At 39.7% G+C, this 22,781-nt stretch overlaps 1 protein-coding gene across 5 annotated transcripts in view; it reads left to right on the top strand.

The window, feature by feature from the left end:
• The window catches only part of PARL (presenilin associated rhomboid like), a 56,368-nt gene that overhangs the window by 6,607 nt on the left and 26,980 nt on the right, over window positions 1-22,781 (top strand). For all 5 annotated transcript variants that reach the window (XM_021718877.1, XM_021718878.1, XM_021718875.1 and 2 more), the window contains exons 2-4: window positions 8,330-8,513; window positions 9,015-9,155; window positions 12,154-12,202. In XM_021718877.1, coding sequence (XP_021574552.1) covers window positions 8,330-8,513; window positions 9,015-9,155; window positions 12,154-12,202 — 374 coding nt within the window. The remainder of the gene's footprint in view (window positions 1-8,329; window positions 8,514-9,014; window positions 9,156-12,153; window positions 12,203-22,781) is intronic.

Genomic DNA, 22,781 nt, shown 5'->3' with positions numbered 1-22,781 from the left:
CATTCCACCTCAGCATTCCAAGTAGCCAGAATTACCAGGCATGCGCTACCACGCCTGGCTGATTTTTTGATTTATTGTGGAGATGAGGTCTCGCTGCCCAGGCGGGTCTTGAATCCGCGGACTCAGGCAATCTACTCACCTCAGCCTCCCAAAGGTGCAGGATTACAGGCTGAGCCACTGAGCCCGGCTGGAGATTCTAATTTAATTAATATGAGATGGAGATTCTAATTTAATTGATATGAGGTGAAACCATGCTATATTATTTTCAAGAGCTCACCAGGCAATTCTAATGTACAGTCAGGATTGAGAATTATTACTCTAGTCTAAGCTTTCTGAATAACTGCCTCTGTCACAATTAGTGTGGTAGATTAAAAAACATGGCCACAAATAAGATATACGGGCAACGAACAGACACATGGAAAAGTGGTCAACCTCACTAATCATCAGAGAAATGCAAGTCAAAACCACATTGAGATACTACCTAACCCCAGTAAGAATGGCCACTGGCCGGGTGCGGTGGCTCAGTCTGTAATCCCAGAACTTTGAGAGGCCGAGGCGAGAGGATTGCCTGAGCACAGGGATTCAAGACCAGCCTGGGCAACTTGGTGAGACTTCGTCTCTATAATAAATCAAAAAATTAGCCGGGTGTGATGGTGCACGCCTGTAGTTCCAGCTACTTGGAAGGCTGAGGTGGAAGGATTGCCTAAGCCTAGCAAGTCAAGGCTGTGGTTGCCGGAAGTGTGCCACTGCCCTCCAGCCTGAGCAACAGAGTGAGACTCTGACTCAAAAAAAAAACCAAAAACAACAACAACAAAAACAATGGCCATCATTAATAAAACAACAACAGATGCTGGTGAGGATGCAGGAAAAAGGAACGCTTCTACAGCTGCCGGTGGGAATGCAAACTAGTGCAACCTCTTTGGAAAACAATGTGGCAATTTCTGAAAGAACTAGAAATTGACCTTCCATATGACCCAGAAATCCCCCTACTGGGAATATGCCCCGAGGAACTCAAGTCATTCTACAAAAAGATACCCGCACATGCATGTTTATTGCAGCACTGCTCATAATAGCAAAAACATGGGACCAACCATGTGCTGCCCATGGAAGCTGGACTGGATAAAAAAATGTACATATACACAATGGAATACTATGCAGCCATAAAGAAGGACAAACATACAGACTTCACAGCAACTTGGATGGATTGAGTCTTTCATACTCAGTGATCTATCACAGAAACAAAGAACAGAGTACTACTTGTTCTCACTCATAAATGGACCTTGAACAGTTATAAGAAAGGGGCTGGGCTCGGTGGCTCAGCCTGTAATCCCGCGCCTTTGGGAGGCTGGGGTGAGTGGATTGCCTGAGCCCGTGGGTTTGAGACCCGCCTGGGCAGCAAGACCTCATCTCTACAATAAATCAAAAAATCAGCCGGGTGTGATAGTGCATGCCTGTAATTCCAGGTACTCGGAAGGCTGAGGCAGAAGGATCGCCGGAGCCCAGCAGGTCGAGGCTGCGGTGGCCGGGAGCGGCCACTGCACTCCAGTCTGGGCGACAGAGTGAGACTCCAACTCGAAAAAAAAAAAAAAGGGATTGGCAGTAGTGGGAAACTGCCAGGGGAGGGAGGGGCACACCTTATCAACAAAGGATACCTGTATCATGAACATTTGTATACTTAACCTTGAATTGTACCCCACATCTTTAAAAAATAAGGGGAAAAAAAGGATTAAAAAAACAAACAAAAACATGACCACAATATTTTGTAGCTCCTCTCATCCAAAGTTGGAGTCAATTTCCTTATTCCTTGAAGCTGGGTTGGACTTGTAGTATACTTCGGCTAGTAGTGTGTGGCAGAAGTAATGTGTGGGGTCCAGAGTCTGGGTCTCAAAAGGCCTTACAGTTTTTGCCTTTGTCCTCTTGGAACACTCCCTCTGCCATGGTAGAAGCCCCACTAGACTACTAATTACTAAGAGACCAGACAGAGTGATAGCCAGCTGACAGCCAGCACTAAGGCTCCAGGTATGAGTGAGGCCGTCTTAGACCAGTCATCTCTGATAGGCAGTCAGGTGATTGACTGCATGACTGACCTAGGTGAGAATGGCCATTAGCCGGGTGCTGTGCCCAGCTGAGCTGCCCAGCTGAGAATGAGAAATAATATATTTTCATTTTAAGTCAGTAAGTTTTAGGATGACCCGTTATGTGCTAATAAATGAGACTCCTGGGAAATCTGCTGCCAAATCAGGCTCTGCTAACCAAAGAAAGATCTATGCTGCTTCCACCATTATTTTCCCTAGGAAAGTTGATACCTCACGTCTTACTAAACTGGGTTCTGAATTCAAGTATTCTATCAGTGTATCTGATTGCACACCCTGATCACATCTGGAACACTAACTACAAGGAAGCCTGGGAAATAGTTTTTGGCTTTCTAATTCCTGCAGCATATGAATGCACCCTAGGTAATAGGTTCGGAGATCCAAGCCTTGATGTTTAATTCTATCCAACAAGTAATATGTCCACACGTAATTCCCAATACAGTACCTTGAGGCATACCTCAGAAATATTGTGGGTTCAGTTCCAGACTGCCACAGAAATGTAAATATCACAATAAAGTGAGTCACAAATATTTTTGACTTCCCAGTGCATATAAAAGTTATGGTTGTTTTTGTTTTGGGGGGTTTTTTGGTATGTTTTTGAATCAGAGTTTCACTCTGTTGCCCAGGATGGGGTGCAGTGACACGTTCATGGCCACTGCAACCTTGACCTGCTGGGCTCAGGTGATCCTTCCACCTCAGCCTTCCAAGTAGCTGGAACCACAAGTATGTGCCACCATCCATGCCCAGCTGATTTTTTATTTTTTAATTGTAGAGATGAGGTCTCACCATGTTGCCCAGGTTGGTCTCCAATCCCTGGACTCAGGCAATTCTCTTGCCTCTGCTTCCCAAAGTGCTGGGATTACAGGTGTGAGCCACTGCACCTGGCATAAAAGTTATGTTTATTCTGTAGTCTGTTAAGTGTGCAAAAGCATTATGTCTAAAAAGCAATGTACATTAATTTTAAAATGCTAACGATTGGCAAGGCTCGGTGGCTCAGCCTGTAATCCTACCCCTTTGGGAGGCTGAGGTGAGTGGATTGCCAGAGCCCATGGGTTTGAGACCAACCTGGGCAACTTGGCAAGACCTTGTCTCTACAGTAAATAAAAATTAGCTGGGCGTGGCAGTATTTTGTCAATGAGCAGTAATATTTTGAATGAAATCTTTTTTTGAGCAGTAGGTCTCAACATTGGGCTTAAAAATCGTCCATGCCATAAACAGATGTACTGTCATCCAGGCCTTGTTTTTCCATTTATAGGGCACAGATTTTACATAGTTCCTAAGGGCTTTAGGATCTTCAGAATGAACTTAGTCACTAACTGCATTGGCCCCTAATAAGAGAGTAAGCCTGTCCTTTGAAGCTTTGAAGCCAGGCCTTGACTTCTCTCTAGCTGTGAAAATCCTTGATGGCATCTTCTTCCAATAGAAGACTGTTTCATCTGCATTGCAAATCTGTTGTTTAGTGTAGCCACCTTTATCAGTTATCTTTGCTCGATCTTCTGGATAACTTGCTGCAGCTTTTACAACAGGATTTGAAGTATCAGCTTGTGTTTATGCGTTTCAGATACCACTTGTTTCCTTAAACTTCAAGAACCGACCTCTGCTGTCTTCAGGCTTTTTTTCTGCTGCTTCCTCACATTTCTCAGCTATCATAGAATTGAATGGATTTAGGGCCTTGCTGTGGATTAGGCTTTGGCTTAAGGGAATGTTGTGGCTGCTTTGATTTTCCATCCAGACCACTAAAACTTTCTCCATATCAGCAACCTAAGGTTGTTTTGCTTTCTTAGCATTCATGTTTGCTGGAGTAGCACTATCAGTTTCCTTCAAGAGCTTTCCCTTTGCATTTACAACTTGCCTAACTGTTTGATACAAGAGGCCTGTTTTGCCTTTTAGCATGCCTACTTCACTAGGCTTAATGATTTCAAGCTTTTGATTTTTTTTTTTTTTTGAGTTGTAGTCTCACCTTGTCGCCCAGACTGGAGTGCAGTGGCCGTTCCCAGCCACCGCAGCCTCCACCTGCTGGGCTCCGGCAATCCTTCCGCCTCAGCCTTCCAAGTTAGCTGGAACTACAGGCGTGCGCTACCACGCCCGGCTGATTTTTTATTTATTGTAGAGATGAGGTCTCCCAAGTTGCCCAGGCGGGTCTCGAACCTGCGAGCTCAGGCAATCCACCCATCTCAGCCTCCCAAGGCTCAGGATTACAGGCTGAGCCACTGAGCCCGGCTTCAAGCTTTTGATTTAAAGTGAGAGACATGTGACTTTCTTTCACTTGGACACTTAGTGACCACTGTAGGACCAGTATTTAGGTATAAGAATAAAGCTGCCACAACTACACGCATTTTAAACAGTGCCCCATATGGAATTGTTCATTTCTCTTCTTCCAGTTTCCCATTTTGAGGACTTTTTTTTTTTTTTAAGCTTAGTGACTAGTACCACCTTCCTTTCAGCTATTCACAATAAGACTAACAATCATTTTTGACCCTTCTTTATTCTGACATAATTACCTTTTTATTAGGGACTAGACTTGGTGGTAGAGATACCATGAATAGAAAATTGAAATCTAGTGGGATATTGGGCAATAACTGGGGTAAATATTGGAAGAGTGCTTTAGAACTCTAGGACTGTGCAAGAGAGATCTAACCAGCCTGGGGAAGCTAGGGGAGACTTCCTGGAGGAGGAGATATATTAATTGAATTCTGAAGGGCACAATAAAGTTAGCTGAACAAAGGGAAGAATGTGCTGGGATAAGAGAAGCATTATCATGGGTGAGAATGCCGCAGATCTTGGGAACCACAAGGAAGTCGGTGTAGAGAGGATTGGGGTGGCAGAGGGAGGAAATCATACACCAGAGAAGAAGGAAATAGAGTTAAGAGATGTATGCTGAGTTTGATGGGGTGATAAATTATTGTGGGATTTAAGACGGGAACATTACATTTGTGTTCAATACAATGTGAAGAATCAGTTTGGAGGGAGAATATTGGAAGCAAGAAAATCTACTGAGATAGAATATTCCAGGCTAGAGGGGATGAGCTAAGGAGTTGTGTTGGAATTGTTGAGAGGCTCTTGGCCCTCTGAGAGGACATCTGAGGAACTTGTGAATGAGGACAAGTGATGTGAGGAAAGAAGAGCATGCAACATGTCAAGGTGTTTGAAATTCAGTAAACTGTTGCTGTAATCCAGGCATGAGGTAAGGGACTAGACCAGGAGTGAAAACAATATTTTTATTTGACAGTTTGTTTTTAATTGGATAAGAATACAGGAGCGAGAACTCCAAAGCAACTTCTAGATTTTTAACCTCAGTCACTGAGAGAACTATGGTCTCACTGAAAGAATAAGGAAGCCAGAAAGTGAACTTTTGTAGAGGAGAATTGAGTTAGTTTTATTTGGAATATATTGGCTTTAAAGCAATAGGGAGCATATCCAAGTAGCAATATTCAATATATATTTAGACTAAAGCCATATATTTAAATAAGTGATATATTTAAATCATGCTTAGAAGCCATTTGAAAATTAATTATTTTATTCAGCATCTTGTTTTGGGGGACTGGATTACAAAGACCTAGCGGATCTCTGCTTTTGAGGAACTCTGAGTCTGTTAGAAGAATAGTATGTTCAGCGTACAATGAGAACATATAGGAAGGGATCTTTACTTTGTTGACCTGAGGAAGTTAGGGCTTCATGAAAGAAAAAGAATGTTTCAAGAATGTATGTGAATTGGGTCTGAATGGAGTAAAGAAACTAGGGTAGAAAAGCAATGGGCAGCTGTTGGGAGTAGGATGAATTTGAAAGGTAGGGAGTGCAGTGTTACTGAAGCTATTAATAAGAGTGGGCGGCATGATCAGGAGTGTCAGATATTTTGAGGAGGTCAAGGACTCAACAAATAGTTGTTTTTTATATGTTTAAAATTTTTATTACAAATTAAAAATGTAGTTCTTAAAACTCTCAACTTGACCAGATATGAAACAGTTTAAAAACCTTTAAAAGCGTAATGAGAAAAAACAGGCTTTTTAAAAAAAATGTTATTACCAAAAAGAAGCATTTTTAGGTTAAAAAATAATAAAAACCCCATGCTGTATAAATGATGCAAATAGTTCTAGTTATCTTGCCAATGGGCAAAAAACAAGCACTTAAGGTCATCAGCTCGTCTTTTGTTCATTTCTTTCTTTTCTTTTTTTTTTTTTTGATATGGAGTCTAACTCTGTTGCCTAGACTAGAGTGCAGTGGTGTGCTCACAGCCATCATATCCTTGACCTGCTGGGTTCAGGGATCTTTCCATCTCAGGCTTCCAAGTAACAGGAACTACAGGCGCATGCCACCATGCCTGGCTAATTTTTTGGTTTATTGTAGAGATGAAGTCTCACCAGGTTGCCCAGGCTAGTCTCAAACCTTTGGGCTCAGGCAGTCCTCTCGCCTCTGCCTCCCAAAGTACAGGATTATAGGCATGAGACACTGTGTCTGGCCTTGTTCGTTTCTTATTGCTGGAATTTCATGTTTTTCTTGTTGGATGACTAAACCGTACGATGGTAGAGATGGTAAGGCATCTATTCAGCCCTGCCTCGCTCAGCCTGGAGCAAATTCTCAGCTGGAGTAGTGGCTACTTTTGTCTCTTTGCCTGCCATCTTGTGATTTAGGGTTTTCTGGGAATCTGCACTGGTAATGGAAGCTGCTGTGGTACTAACGTTGGGATGGCTGCCAACCTTGGGTCCTGTCTTGATTTTCTTTATCATCTTTGCCGTTCTCTCCTGGCTGTATTTCATGAGGAGGACCCCTGCGAAATCCGAGTCTGTGACTCCACTGCCTATTCTGCCTCACTGGTCTGCTTTGTTCTCCTGCACCTGGTTGTCAGCACCCTCCATCACTTCTTGCACAGGAAGTTTGGAATTCTGTGTCTAACGCCTAATTAGCTTCGCATGTAGTAAGGTGGGAACCTTTGCCATCGTTGCGCCTGGTCTTCAGAGCACTCTCCTATCCCTTGTTCTTTTCCCCCACTCTCACTATTCTGGCAATTCTGGTAATTACATGGAAGGTCTCTAGCATGGGTAGCGTCTATAATGGTTATGGTCTCTGCATATTTACTGCCTTGAACTGGAACTTCACCAGGGCCTGTAACATCTCCCTCTGCATTCTTTTCTCCTTCAACAACATCAAATTTTACAGTCTCTCCATCTCCTACACTACGTAGCTACTTCGACGGTTATTCTTTATGGCAATACATGATGTACAAATACATCTTCCTTGGTGTCATTCCTGTTGATGAAACCAATCTGTTTCTTACATTGAACCATTTTACTGTTCCCAAAACCTTCCTTGTGATAATCTTATCCCTGTACTGCCGATGTGAAGCTGCCAATGCCACCGCCCTCTGAGCCACTGCTGTTGGTGCCTGGATTGGTGTCCGTGGTGCTGAGGGGTGGTGGGGAACGGCTGCTGGGTCTCAGCCTCACTGCTCATGGTTGCTGTGATGGTAACTAGGCCTGTGGTGGCGGTAGGGCTGCTCCTCTACCAAGCAAACTCCAAAGACAAAACATTTAAATGCTTGTTTTGGAAATCGACCAAACAAAATAACAAAGGCATTCTTTGGTGATGAAAACTAACAACTTGGAGTTTTCCAGCTTTTTATAAAACTGCAGATTCTTCTGTGTAGAGGATAAATGCAAATTATTTTGTTGATTGATACAAAGTAATAGCCCAGTCAGGTATCCTCTGAAGTTGCTGTAGTTTGTGTCTCATTTTTTCCAGAAAGGTTGAATGTTGTGACTTTTTTTTCTTTTTGAGTCGGAGTCTCATTCTGTCGCCCAGGATGGGGGGCAGTGGCACACTCATGGCCACCGCAGCCTCGACCTGCTTGGCTCAGGCAATCCTTTCACTTCAGCCTTCCAAGTACCTGGAACTACAGGCACATCCCACCTCGCCCGGCTAACTGTATAAGTATAAAGCATTTTATTGTAGATTTATTGTAGAGATGAGGTCTCGCCAGGTTTCCCAGGCTGGTCTAGAACCCATGGGCTTAGGCAATCCTCTCACCTTGGCCTCCTAAAGTGCTGGGATTATAGGCATGAGCCACCGTGCCTAGCCTGTTGTGACTTTGAATTATACCAGGAAGTAGGAGTCCTGGCTCTTTTTGGATTGTGAAGTTAAGGGTAGACCGAGATGGTGATGATGCAGGGCAAGCAGAGGCTTTTAGAGGTTGATATTTGCAAGAGGCTGCTGTGTTTCTAATATGTTATTTCCCCCAATAGGTTTAACTTCTTTATTCAGCAAAAATGTGGATTCAGAAAAGCACCCAGGAAGGTTGAACCTCGAAGATCAGAACCAGGGACATACAAGAGAAGTGCTTTGATTCCTCCTGTGGAAGAAACAGTCTTTTATCCTTCTCCGTATCCTATAAGGACTCTTGTGAAGCCTTTTTTTTTTACCATTGGGGTAAGATTTCATATCGCTAGGAGTTACCTACAAGGTTAGAAGTACAGTGTGAAAGTAAACTAAGTAAATGGAAATGGTACTGTTTGTTCCATTTGGGCTCCCTTAAAGTAAGGACAGCTGGAGGGGCATCAAAAGGATCTGAGTAGCTGGACTCATTAATTCTCATTGTAGAATCTGAATTTAATAATTGCTTTTAGAATCTGGCTCAGTTATGTAAGCCCTGGAGAAGAAACTTACGGACCTCATGTTGGGTAAGCATTTCAAATGATACTAAGCTGGTATTTTGAATTTTATTTGAGGATTTGTAGTTGGCCCCAGGGTAGTAAAATTAATAAAATGGGAAAAAAATAAAATGTGTTTTTCATCTGTTAGGTTTCACTGTGGCAGGTGTTTCTTCTGTTAATTTTTTAAAAGCAATGAAAATAAAGTATTGTCCTTGGAAATATATATAGATCTATTTCCATTTAAAATTTATTTTGTAATATATCTAATTTTATATAGTTTACAGGCTGTGCATTTGGATCAGCTGCTATTTGGCAATATGAATCACTGAAATCCAGGGTCCAGAGTTATTTTGATGGTATAAAAGCTGATTGGTTGGATAGCATAAGACCTCAAAAAGAAGGAGACATCAGAAAGGAGGTAAAGATAAGCATTGAAACATTGCTTGCTTTGTTTTAGTTAGTCACTGTTTCGTTGTTGTTTTTGTTTGTTTGTTTTTTTGAGTCAGAGTCTCACTGTCCCACAGGCTGGAGTGCAGTGGCACAATTAGAACTCACCACACTGTTGACCTCCTAGGCTCCTCAACCTCAGCCTTCTGAGTACTTGGGACTTACAGGTACATGCTACCATACCCAGCTAACTTTATTTTTTATAGAGAGGAGGTCTTGCTATGTTACCTAGGCTGGTCTCAAACTCCTGGACTCAAGCACTCTTTCTGTCTCACCCTCCCACATTGCTGGCATGAGCCACTGCACCCAGTCACAATTTTTAAAAATTGATGTGTAATAGATGTTTATATTTTCAGTGTACATGAGATATTTTGGTACATTCATAGCAATGTATCATGTAACATGTAATAATCAAATCAGAGTAATTAGAATATTCATCACCTTAAACATTTATCTTTATGCCGGGAGCATTCAAATTATTTTTGTTAACTATTTTGTAGTTTACTATAGTTATTTTACTGATACTCTAATTTTTGAAGCCTGGTTATTTATTATAAGTGCTTTTAGTTAACGGCAACATTAGATTAGTTGATGTCAGGTCAGTGCACTTAGTATTCTTCTTTACAGTCCTTTCATCACAGTAAGTATTAGTTAATGTTTTGCATACCTAATGATACTGTGTTTGACATAATTTTGTCCCTCTACCTATGTGCATCAAGAATTACCACAGATAATTGCACAAATTAATGTTTCTTTGTAGAGGATGTATCTCAGCTCCACTATAAAGTTTAAGGTTCACTGTTTTACTTGTGTCACCTTGCTGGATTACTTTAGAGTTCATATCAGAACTACAGGGAGTTTTTAAAAATATACATGTCTTAGCGGTGGTGCTACCAAGTGAATTTTTTAAAAGCTTCTCAGTGACATGATACTTACATAACTCTGGTAAATACCCACTGTTGAGTGTTTCTAACAGTGCTCAGGGTTTGGGATACAAGAAAAAAGTACAGGTACAGAGCTTTTCATTAACTTTATATGCAAGTTGATGGGCCTCTTTCTTCTTAACTGATTTTTAAAAATGTTTCCTTTTAGATAACATATAAATGTTTTAGTTAACTTCCCTGTACTTAGCACTGAGGCCTTAGTTAATGTGTGGTCCCAGGTCCATTTGGTTTTCAAGCATGTTTGTTTTTTATGACACATTGCTCTGGAGAGTTAGTTGATGTCCTCTTTTCCCCTTCCCAGGAATAGTGTGATCTTGCCACGTGAGAGCCTGTGAAGGAAACCTTGTGTTTTCTTTTTGCTAATGATAGTTTGAGGTTCCTCTGAGTAGGGAAAAGTATTCGTTGCTCCTTGTTTGCCATAGACAAATTCAAGAAGCATGAGCCCTATCTGTTTTAGAGAGGCTTTATGCCAGAAGAACAGTGGATAATATTTGCAGGTGAAAATGACAATAACTAGCAATAGATTTTTATTTAGTACAGCATTGTTTGAGAAGATAATAGCACTGGCCTATTCCGTTAACCTGGATCCCTTAGAAAGCTACAGGTTTCCAGCACATCTCTGCACTATTAAGTGTTGATACCCAAATGTATGCAAATGGTTCTTGAGAATGGTGAAAAATGACGCAAACAGCATATGTATCCAAAGGTGGATTTGTTTTAAAGGTGGATTAATCCAAAGGTGAATTTGTTTATAAAATGATTAAACAAATGCTAGAGGGTAGACACGGTGACTCACGCCTGTAAACCCAGCATTTTGGGAGGTCAAGGCAAGAGGATTACTTTAGCCCAGAAGTTTGAGACCAGTCTAAGCAACATAGTGAGACCTCAACTCTACAAAAATCCAAAACTAGCCTGGCATGGTGGCGTGTGCCTGTAGTCCCAGCTACTTGGGAGGCTGAGGTGCAAGGATCACCCAAACCCAGGCAGTTGAGGCTGTAGTGATTATGCCACTGTACCCCAGCCTGGGTTACAGAGTGAGACTGATGCGGAAAAAAAAAGGTGCAAATGCTAGGTTATAATATATAAAATTCATGCCCATTAAAGAAGATTGATAGAAGCAATATATATATATATAACATGGGAAAATGAAAGTCCTGGAAACCCCTTTTATATTTCTATGTAAGCAGTGAATAAGGTCTGGGAGCTTTTACACAATTTAATTATAATTACAGAAATGGAATCATATACATACTAATCTGTAGTTTCTTTTTACCTTGGATTTCTTTCCATAGCAAAGTCTGGTTCAGTTTTATAGTTAGAACATATTTTTTATTTAAAAACTTTGATAATGACAGACTTCAAACAAATACAAAAGGTAATAATTAGTCTGATGAACCCATTATCATCTTACTTAGTGATTTTCAACATGTGACTAATTTTGTTTTTCATCTAATTCCTTTTCATTCTCCCTTTCCACCACTGTATTATTGCAAAGCAAATCCTAGGCATATTTCATCCATAAAATTTTCAACATGTATCCCTGAGAAATTAGGATTCTCTTTTTTTTGTACTTTAAGACCATTATATCTTTTAAAAAATAGCAATTTAGTAGAAAATATTCTCAGAATTTTGAAACTACATAGGACTTTGGCAAGAATAATCACTTACTTGGTATCTGTGTATATCTGAGGTGCCAGAGACGTCACATTATTGTTATTCCTTATGACAACACTGCTAGGTATCTATTGTTGTCCCATTTTATAGATCAAGAAACTGAAGTTTAGAAATGATTTGTCTGAGGTCCCAGAGCAAACCAGTGGCTCTGTGTAGAGAATGTAGGGCATCTGACTATAAAACACATGCCCCTTCCTCTCTACCACATATTTATGATGTCTGTGGTCACCAGTGATTTTTGCAGATAAGTAATTCCTCTTTCATGTGCAGGGCATTTTCTTTCTGGATTTACATTTCTCTAGCTTGAAACTTTCCATATACGGTGATAATGCAATTTTCCTTCTGTTTTAGATTAACAAGTGGTGGAATAACCTAAGTGATGGCCAGCGGACTGTGACAGGTTTGTGTTAGCTTACACGTTTTAGCCATTCAAGGGAAGAGAAATCAAACTAAAAGGTACAGTATGTCACAAGCAATAACTTTTTGTACCATGCTCATCATCAGTGGTTTAGAAGATATAGACAGTCTGAACCTATAGGTTAATATAATAGTGTATAAAATCGTTAGGCATAAAGGTTTACCTGATGCTCTGGGTCAGTTATTTTCTAATTTTGATCTAGTGTGATAATAATCAAATGATCACTTGTAGAATCCCAGCTTGTGAAGTACCTTATGTAATGATTATTACATCCCTTGTTAAAGAGACTAAAGGAGACATTAAGTACTTTGTATATACAGGGTACTTTAATATACATTCTCTCCCTTCCTCACAGAGTTGCTTACAGAGTAGCTGTTTTCCTTTTTTCAAATAAGAAAACTGACTTTCACAGAAGAAACTTTTTGAAGGTCAAATTACTAGTAAGTAGTGGAGTTGAGGAGTTTCAAAACCCAAATCTGTATCATTCTCTCTTCTCCTCTACTCTATTTATAAAACCCTCTTTAGATGTAAGCATGCCATGCATGTTGTGAATTTTTATGGGAAGACAGAACTGGCTCTTAAAGGTAACACTTGTGCAATATTTTATGGGCTAAGTTATTTGAGAAACTTGGGAAAATGGATTTGTGACTTCTTTAGTAATCGAGTAGGTAAGAAAAAGTTATTACTAGAGAATTGTAAAATATTGCTTTTTCTCAAGTATAATTAGACTTATTGGTTGATACTCTTAATTTCAGTGTTTGGGATAAGGGTGCTTATCTTTCTGTATTAAAACAGATTCTTCTGGAAAACTTAATTTTTCTGATTTTTTTGAACCTTATCAAGTCTTCAGGTTATGGTTCAGACATTGCTTCCTTTAGGAAGTGCTTTCTTTTTTCTGAACTCATTGCAGTTTTCATATGCAGCCTGCCTTATATAGTTGTCTGTGTAGCATCCTTAGAGCAGTGTAAGCTTCTGAGGAAAATCATGAGATTTAAAAAATTTTGTTATATCACCTAGCACATATCATGCACATAGTAAAGGCACTCAGTTAAAATCTGTTAAATGAATGAATGGGATCTTGAACCAAGGGATTGAGGTTTTTCAAAGTATTTTGCAATACCTAAGTCTGTAGAATTGATTAGTCAGTGATTACTTCAAAGGGAGTTTTTTAGTAGCACATCTGTTTTCACTGAGATTATTGTGTTTTGTTTGCTTTTTTGAAAGTAACCAAAATTAACATTTCTTTAGGGTAACAAGATTTTGATTTTCTTCACTAATTTTAAAGCATATTGATACCTCATATTCTTTGAAGGTGGTAAAGACTTTATGCCATTTAACATATGAAGAAGCCTGGGATCAGAATTTGAAACTTTTTCTCATGCCAGTAAATAGTTCATTCAAAGAAGCCAGTATTTGGAGGCTTCAGAATTATTTCCCCTAGCATTTTTCTTTTTTTAATCAAGTCAGTCATTTGACATGAAGGGCATAGTAGTAGAGAGAGATACTTGTGCTATAACTAGCAACTTGAGTGTGAAGTGCTTTAAACAACATAAATGTGAATGGTCATAGGGTCATGCTAAAGGTCTGTCTCTGTCTCTCTTTTTTTTTTTGTAACAAGGTCTCACTCTTGCCCAGCCTAGAGTACAATGGCATGATCCTGACTCACTGCAGCCTTGAGGCACATGCCAGCGTGCCTGGCTAAATTTTTTATCTTTTTTGTAGAGATGCAGTTTCACTATGTGGCCTAGGCTTGTTTTGAACGCCTGGGCTCAAGTTATCCTGCTACCTTGACCTCCCAAAGTGCTGGGATTACAGGCATGAGCACTGTGCCTAGCCTCTAATCTTTATTTTTAAGCTATCCAGGTGACGTTAAAAAACTGAGGAAATGCTCTTTGAACTGTTTTGTGGCACCTCAGACTTCTTTTGTAGGAAATAATTGTTCTGATAGTAGTGATTCTAGCTTTACAACATCTGTAAGTGATGCTTAATACAGTAATAAGTATTCTCTGAGATTCTCAAGGATATACTGGAACTTTGGTTATGTCTTGTCTTTTTTCAGAGGTGCCAGTTAGTGCAGTTTGCCTTGCTTGGCTCTCCTGATCATAGACCGATCCTAAATGAGGTCGGCTCAGCTCCTGGTTTTAATTGACAATAGAGCTACAGGGTGACAGGTTCACTCTGTCCCACTTACTTTCTTTGGATTATAGATGTTCTGAGTGTTGGGTTTTTTCTCTTCTTCATTTTGTATTTTGAAAGGACTTGGCAAGTTCTGATCTAGAGAACTTCAAAGCTTTGTGAGACCAATGTGCTTCTCTGCTTTGTAGTATTCATACCTAGACAATGACAGCATGAAAGTTCTAATAAGTTAAAGGTTTCTCACTATTACACCCAACATGTCACATGAGTATTTCTTGCTATTGAATCTGCTGGGCTCCTGAGTTTGGATGGCAAGATTTGGGATATAACAAGTTCAAACAAGACAATAAAGTGTTATCTAAATGTATGTGGTTCCTGAGTTTGAGATAGTAAGGGGGTATCTCAAATTTATATCTCATGAATATCCATATCATGTCCATAAGAACAGTTCAGATAATAAAAGATACCCTTAATTTATTTTTATTTTTATTTGTTTTTGACTTGGAGTCTCACTCTGTTGCCCAGGCTGGAGGGCAGTGGCACGCTCATGGCCACCGCAGCCTCGACCTGCTGGGCTCAGGCGATCCTTCTGCCTCAGCCTTTCAAGCAGCTGGAACTACAGGCATGCACCACCCCACCTAGATAATTTTTTAAGTTTATTGTAGAGATGAGATCTCACCAAGTTGTCCTGGCTGATCTTGAACCCCTGGACTCAAGCAATCTTCTCGCCTCAGCCTTCCAAAGTGCTGGGTTTACAGGCTTGAGCTACCGCACCCGGCCTGCTAAATTTATTTTATTGTTAAGATGGAGTCCAGTGGTGAAGTGAAAAACCTCCCTTTCTAATACCTCATGCCAAATTTGGAGTCCCTAATTTTTGACTGTTCTAGTAGCTCAACCTGTCCCTGGGAATCCCTTTTTATTTATTTATTTATTTAATTTTAGGGGGAGAGAATCCCAATTAATTAATTAATTTGAGTTGGAGTCTCACTCTCTTGCCCAGGCTGGAGGGCAGTGGCATGCTCACATTCACTACAGCCTTGACCTGCTGGGCTTAGGCAATCCTTCTGCCTCAGCCTTCCAAGTAGCTGCACTATAGGCAAGTGCTACCATGCCAAGCATAGGGAATCCCTTTTTAAAGGTGTGTTAGAGAACTGGTTTTAATCCTTTTTTGTTTGGTTGGGGGGGATCTTAATTGTTACACAGAAATCTCCCCACGCTTCAGATTACTCTGAAAAAAGAAATCATTTATATAAGCTCACTTGGTGTTTGTAGAATAAGGGTGGGAGCATAAGGTGGCATTCTTTTTTTAAAAAATTCTTTTGAGTTAGAGTGTCACTCTGTTACCCACGTTGGAGTGCAATGGCACACTCATGATCACCACAGCCTTGAACTGCTGGGCTCAGGTGATCCTTTCGCCTCAGCCTTCCAAGTAGCTGAAACTATAGGCGTACGCCACCATACCAGGCTAATTTTTTTTTAAAATTTATTGTAGAGACAAAGCCTCGCCAAGTTGCCCAGGCTTGTCTCAAACCTCTCGACTCAGACAATCCTCGTCTCCACTTCCCAAAGTGCTGGGATTACAGGTGTGAGCCACCATGCCCCTGGTGCTATCGTGTTTCAGATACTTTTCTGTTCTGTTGCCTTGATCTGTCAGGATTTTAAGCCTCTCCTGGAGGTCTTCAGGCAACCTCTCGAAAGAGTATTTTTCTTACCTTTCTACTTTTTGGGATGTCTTTGAGGCACTTGTCAGATTTTCCTGTTAGTTCAACAGAATGCCGACTTCAGTAGAATGGAATTCAAGTAAAACCAAGAGGGGAAAACCAGCCAAATTACCATTTCTGATCAAAGAGAGGATAGAGAAAAGGATGGGGAGAGAAATCTGAAGAAAACTGAACCCAGTTCCTCTACTAGTCCATATCTTTTGTCAACTCCAGTTTTTTCATTTGCTATTCTGTTGTCATCAGAATAATTTTTTTTAGTTTCAATTTTCTCTTCTGTTGTGTCAAAGGTTTTGAGCTCTCCTTCCAGACTAAGGTCTTCCCTATTTCTTACGTTGCTGGTAAGGCAATGTTTTCCTTGCTCTTGTAGCTTATCTTTACCTTTTTCTTTCTTTTTTTTGAGAAACAGGTTTCGCTCTGCCACTGTGGCTGGAGTGTAGTGCAATCATATATCACACTGCAGCCTCAAACTCCTGGGCTCAAGCAATCTTCCTGCCTCCGCCTCCTGAGTAGCTGGGACTACAGGTGTGTGCCACCATGTCAGGCTAATTTTAAAAATTTTTTTATAGAGACAGAGTCTCACTATGTTGCCCAGGCTGGCGTCGAACTCCTGGTCTTAAGTGATCCTCCTGCCTTGGCCTCCTAAAGCAAGCATGAGCCAGTGCGTCTAGCCTCGTCTTTATCTGTAGACAAATTATTTCTGGGGAAGGAATAAAAAATTAATGTTTGACTGCCAACTAGACTACAGGTATTCTGCTATGTGGTTTACATGCATTTATATTATGAGGGGGACACACAGAAAAAACTCAGAATTTATTTATAAAAAATTATGTATTCGTACGTTTAAACTTCAGTCACTTTTAAAGTACCCTTTGATGCAGTTCACTTATTGAGATGCTTTTTCCACTGCTTAAAACAGTTTTTGAACTCATAAATTTTGATGCCTTTAGTGCTGCCATTTTTTTGTTTCACCTCTTCCACATCAGCAAAACATTTCCCTTTGAGGACTTTTTTCATCTGGGGGGACACAAAAAAAGTCGCTCAGGGTGAAATCAGAATAGGGCAGATGGAGCATGGGGTCATATCATTTTTGGTCAAAAATTGCTGAACATTCAGCATGGTGTGGGCTCATAAATCGCCCTTGATGAAATGGGCAAATGCTGAAAGAATCTCCAAAAAAAACTTCACTGAAGCCGAATGCAACCTCTCACAACGCTGGCTGGTACACTGATGCTGATGGGTTTCTAGACCACTTACCTATTGAGGGAAGCCTGTACAAGGGGCCTGCCCTCCAAATAATAATTCCGGTGTTTTGGGGGCCCCCCTTGTACTGTTATTACTCATCATAAGAACCTTGTTAGTGGTATCCTTGTTTTTCAGGTGGGACAAAGAAAAGTTAAATAACTGAGATCATACAGCCTAAAAAGGGATGGAGATGGGAATCAAACCCACTTTATGGTTCAGTTTATATGCTGTTGATTGTGTGCTTTTGCTGTTGTAAACCACCACAAATTATCTTTCTGTCTCCCCCATCCCAAGTATCTGGGTGCTAATTTATAGCCCAAATTGCAGCAAATTGTTCTAAGATAGCAGGCTGGCACACAGGGAAAAAAGGGAACCCTTTTTGACTACCTAGGGTAGATTTTGTAATTGTAAAATGTGCATGGTAACATTAAAATAGGGGTAAAGAATACAGAGCGAAAAATAAGTCTCTCTCACACCCTGAACCTCCAGTTCTGCAGTTTTCTTTCTCATAATTATTGCATTTAGTTGTTTGTGTGTTCTTCCAAATCATCTATTTTGATATAGGTCTTTGTATTTATATCTATCTGTGGTTTAAAACAAAAATGGTAACTTGCAGTACATACTCTTTTGTACCTTGGTTTTTTTTCCACTTAATATTTTAAAGATCATTCCATATCAATACAAATAGGTGTATTACTTTTAAAAATATTTTGTTGAAGTATAATATACATAGAGGAATATGCATATATCAAATGTACAACTCAGCTAATTTTCACATCCAGCACCCAAATCAGGAAATGGAAATTACCATCACCCCAGGCTTACTCTTTTTTTTTTTTGAGTTAGAGTCTCACTCTGTCGCCCAGATTGGAGTGCAGTGGAGTGCAGTGTCCGTTCCCGGCCACTGCAGCCTCAACCTGCTGGGGCTCCAGCGATCCCAGGTGCGCACTACCATGCCCGGCTAATTTTTAGATTTATTGTAGAGATGAAGTCTCACCAAGTTGCCCACGCAGGTCTCGAACTTACTCTTTTTTAATGGCATTATAGTACCCCATGCATATGAATATTATTTAACAAGTCTTTTATTTTTTATTTATTTATTTTTGAGTTGGAGTCTCAGTCTGTTGCCCAGGCTGGAGTGCGATGGTATGCTCACAGCCACCCCAGTGTCGACCTGCTGGACTCTGGCGATCCTTCCTCCTCAACCTTCTAAGTAGCTGGAACTACAGGCGTGCGCTACCATGCCCAGCTAATTTTTGATAATATTGTAGAGAAGAGGTCTCGCCAAGTTGCCCGGGCTGGTCTCAAACCTGTGGGCTTAGGCAATCCGCTCACCTTGGCCTCTCAAAGTGCTGGGATTACAGGCTGAGCCACTGAGCCCGGCCACAAGTCTTTTATTAATAGACATTTAGATTGTTTTTAGTCTTTGGCTTCTACAAATAATACTGCAGTGAATTATCTTATATGCAGAGATCTTTGCACCTTCAGCAAAAATATTCTTAGGATAAGTTACTAATTGCTGGGTTGAAGATGTATACATTTAAAGTTCTGTGTATTGTTGTCTTAAAAGAAGTTGTATACCAATTTAAGTGTCTTCCAACAATGTATAGAGTGTAAATAGGTCAGATTGAGTTAGATATTCTCACCTGTAGGGAGAGTGCAGAGAAATAATCCATTTTTTTGTGGTTAGCAGTTACTGTAAGGGACTTTGCTTTCCTTATTTTGAATTTGCCTCATTTTGTTTACTCATATTAGTTTGGAATTTACTGTCTCTGTCCCAGTGGAGAGATGAAAGATGGACAGTCTCTGGGTTTCTTCTTGATTCCAGGCAGCTGTGGACCTGGTCCTTAATTAGTCTGGTAGATACCGCCTAGGAAAATAAATTGTAGCCACTGTGTGAGGCCAACAGGTTGACTCCTGCATCTACTTGGTTCCCAGCAACCTGAGGTAGGGTCTGCTTGAGCCTAGTTCATTGGCTGCTGTGAATGTACATACTTGTCAATACATCCTGACTGACCAGGTCAGGATGGGTCCTTCAGATAGAATAACTATGGAAAGGTGAATTGGCCCACTCCAGATATGGGTTCCTGTGAGTAACTATTGGACTCCAAATGGGATAGTAAATCTCTTTTTAGGAAAAGAGAGATAGGAAGTTGTCCTGCCTTTCTTGGGCTAAGGAAGAAAATACCCTGAGGCCACTGAACCAAATAGTGCTTCCCACATCAGTGCATCCCTCTTTTGTTTTTTTAAATGTAAAATCCACTATTTAAAAGCATACAATTCAGTGGTTTTTACTTTATCTACAAGGTTGTACTACTATCATCATCTAATCCCAGAATATTTTCATCTCAAAAAGAAACCCCATTCTCGTGAGCAGTCATTTTCCTAACCCCTTTTCCCCTCAACCTTAAGCAACCACGAATTTATTTTTTTCCTCTATGGATTTGCCTAATTTGGACATTTAATATAAATGGAATCACATAATATGTAGCCTTTTGTGTCTATTTCCTTCACTTACAACGTTCTTAAGGTTCATTCATGCTGTAGTGTGTATCTTTACTTTGATTTTTTTATGGTCAAATATTCCATTGTATGGATATATCATACTTTGTTTATCCATTTATCAATTGATGCACATTAGAATTGCTTCCATTTCTCAGCTATTATGAATAATGCTGCTATGAACTTTCATGTGCTTGTTTTTATGTGGACACGTGTTTTCATATGCTTAGGGGTAGAATTGCTGGGTCATATGGTAACTTTATGTTTAACTTTTTTCCTTAATTGTAGTAAAAAAAAAAACCCAAAAAACCAAAAACCCTAACTTGAAATATACTGTCTTAACCATTTGTAAGTGTGCAGTTCCGTGTATTCACATTTTTGTGAAATATCTCTAGGATTTTTTTATCTTGCAAATCTGAAACGCTACCCTTTAAGTAATAACTCTCCCTTTTCTTCTTCTCCCTAGCCCTTGATAACCAGCATTCTCCTTTCTGTTTCTGTGAATTTGACTACTTTGGATACCTCATATAAGTGGAATCATAAAATATTTGGATTTTTTAGACTGGCTTGTCTCTTTCAGCATGATGTCCTCAGGGTTCATCCATTTTGTAGCACGTGACAGGATTCCCTTCCTTTTAAAAACTGAATAATATTCCTTTTTGAGTATCACATTTTGTTTATCTCATTATCTGTTGATGGAAAATTGGGTTGGTTCCAGCTCTTGACTGTTATGAGTAATGCTGCTGTGAGCATGGGCATACAAGTACCTCTTTGAGACCATACATTCAGTTCTTTTGGATATATATCCAGATATGGGATTGCTGGATCATATGGTAGTTGTATTTTTAATGTTTTGAGGAATTTATACCATTTTCCATAATGACTGCATCATTTTACAGTCCCACCAATAGTGCACAAGTGCTGCAATTCTCCACATCCTTGCCAACATTTGTTTTCCTCTGTTTTTTTTTGACAGTATCCATAAAAAAAAAAAATGAGATAATACTCATTGTGAGATAATACTTCATTGTGGTTGTGAGATAATACTTCATTGTGGTTGTGAGATAATACTTCATTGTGGTTTTGATTAGGATTTCTCTGATGATTAATTGATGTTGAGCATCTTTTCCTATGCTTGTTGGTCATTTGTTTCTCATCTTTGGAAAAGTGTCTATTCAAGTCCTCAGGTGATTTGATTTTTTGTTGTTGAGTTGTAGATGTTCTTCATATTTTCTGAATGTTATTATCTTATCAGATATGTTATTTGCAAATATTTACTTCCATTCTGTGATTCATTTTTGCCTTTTACCCTTTTGATTGTCTCCTTTGATACACAGAGTTTTTTAGTTTGATATCTGTCTATTTTTTTCTTTTGTTGCTTGTGCTTTTGGTGTCATATTCAAGAAATCATTGCCAAATCAGTGTCATGAAGCTTTTCCTCTGTTTTCTTTTGGGAGTTTTATAGTTTGGGAGTCTGCCATTTAGGTCTTTAATCCATCTTGAGTTAATTTTGGTATAAAATAAAGATGCAGCTGTACTCTGTTGCATGTTGACATCCAGTTTTCCCTTTGTGTTCTTTTTGAAGAATTGCCTAATTGTTTTCCAAAGTGGCTACACCATTTTATGTTCCCTCAAGCAGTATATGAGCCTTCCATTTGTTATTGTGTATCTTTTTTCCACCTAATATATCAGCAACTACAATATAATTTTTTTTTTGAGTCAGAGTCTCACTGTCAAGCAGGCTGGAATGCAGTGGCACGTTCACGACCACTGCGGCCTCTACCTGCTGGACTCAGGCAATCCTTCTGTCTCAGCCTTCCAAGTAACTGGAATCACAGGTGTGCACCACCACACCCAGCTAAGTGATTTATTGTAGAGATGAGGCCTTGCCAAATTTCCCCCACCCTCCAAGGTGCTGGGATTACAGATGTGAGTCACCATGCCTGGCCTGTATTTTTTTTATTGTGGAAAAAACATGTAACATAAAATGTACCATTATAGACATTTTTTAGTGTATAATTCACTAGCATTAAAATATGTTCAGTGTTGTACAATCAGTACCACTATCCATGTTCAAAACTTTTCATAGTCCCAAATAGAAACTCTGTACCTGTTAAACAGTAGTTCCCCATTTCCTACTCCCTTCAGAGCAACCATCATTCTATTCTCTGATTTTGCCAATTCTAGATATCTCATATAAACGGAATAATAAAATATTTGTTTTGTTGTGTTTGGCTTCTTTTGCTTAGCATGTTTTCATAGTTCACTCATATTGTAGCATATATGAGAATTTCCTTCCTTTTTAAAGCTGAATAATATTCCATTGTATGTATATACTACATTTTGGGTTTGTTTTTGTTTTTTTGCCCAGACTGGTTTTGAACCCCTGAGCTCAGGCAATCCTCTTGCAACATTTTGTTTATTCATCTGTTGATGGACATCTGGGTTATCTCTACCGCTTGGCTATTATGATTAATGCTGTAATGTACAAGGATCCCAATATCTCCACACCTTTACCAATACTTATTTTCCTTTAAAAAAAAATTGGTAATAGCCATCCTAATGAGTATGGTTTTGATTTGCATATTCCTAATGACTGGTAATGGTCAGCAACTTTTATGTGCTTCTTGGTTATTTGTGTATCTTTGGGAACTGTCTATTCCGTTCTTTTGCCTGTTTTTAAATTGGTTTGATTGTTGTTGGACTTTGTATATATTTTGGATATTAATCTCTTGTCAGTTATATGACTTGCACATATTTTCTCCCATTCTGTTGTCTTTTTGGTGTGAGATGGTATCTCATTGCATCTTCAAACTACTGGGCTCAAGTGATCTCTCACCTCAGCCTCCTGAGTAGCTATACTACATGCCTGGCTAATTTTTAAATTATTTTGTAGAGAGAACCGGGCTTGGTGGCTCAGCCTGTAATCCCGCACCTTGGGAGGCTGAGGTGAGTGGATT

The sequence above is a fragment of the Carlito syrichta genome, unplaced genomic scaffold, assembly GCF_000164805.1.
Source record: "Carlito syrichta isolate Samal-C Ts95f unplaced genomic scaffold, Tarsius_syrichta-2.0.1 Scaffold313936, whole genome shotgun sequence".
Classification (NCBI taxonomy): Eukaryota; Metazoa; Chordata; class Mammalia; order Primates; family Tarsiidae; genus Carlito; species Carlito syrichta.
The sequence above is the reverse complement of the archived record's forward strand: the minus strand, read 5'-3'. Positions and strand labels throughout refer to the sequence as shown.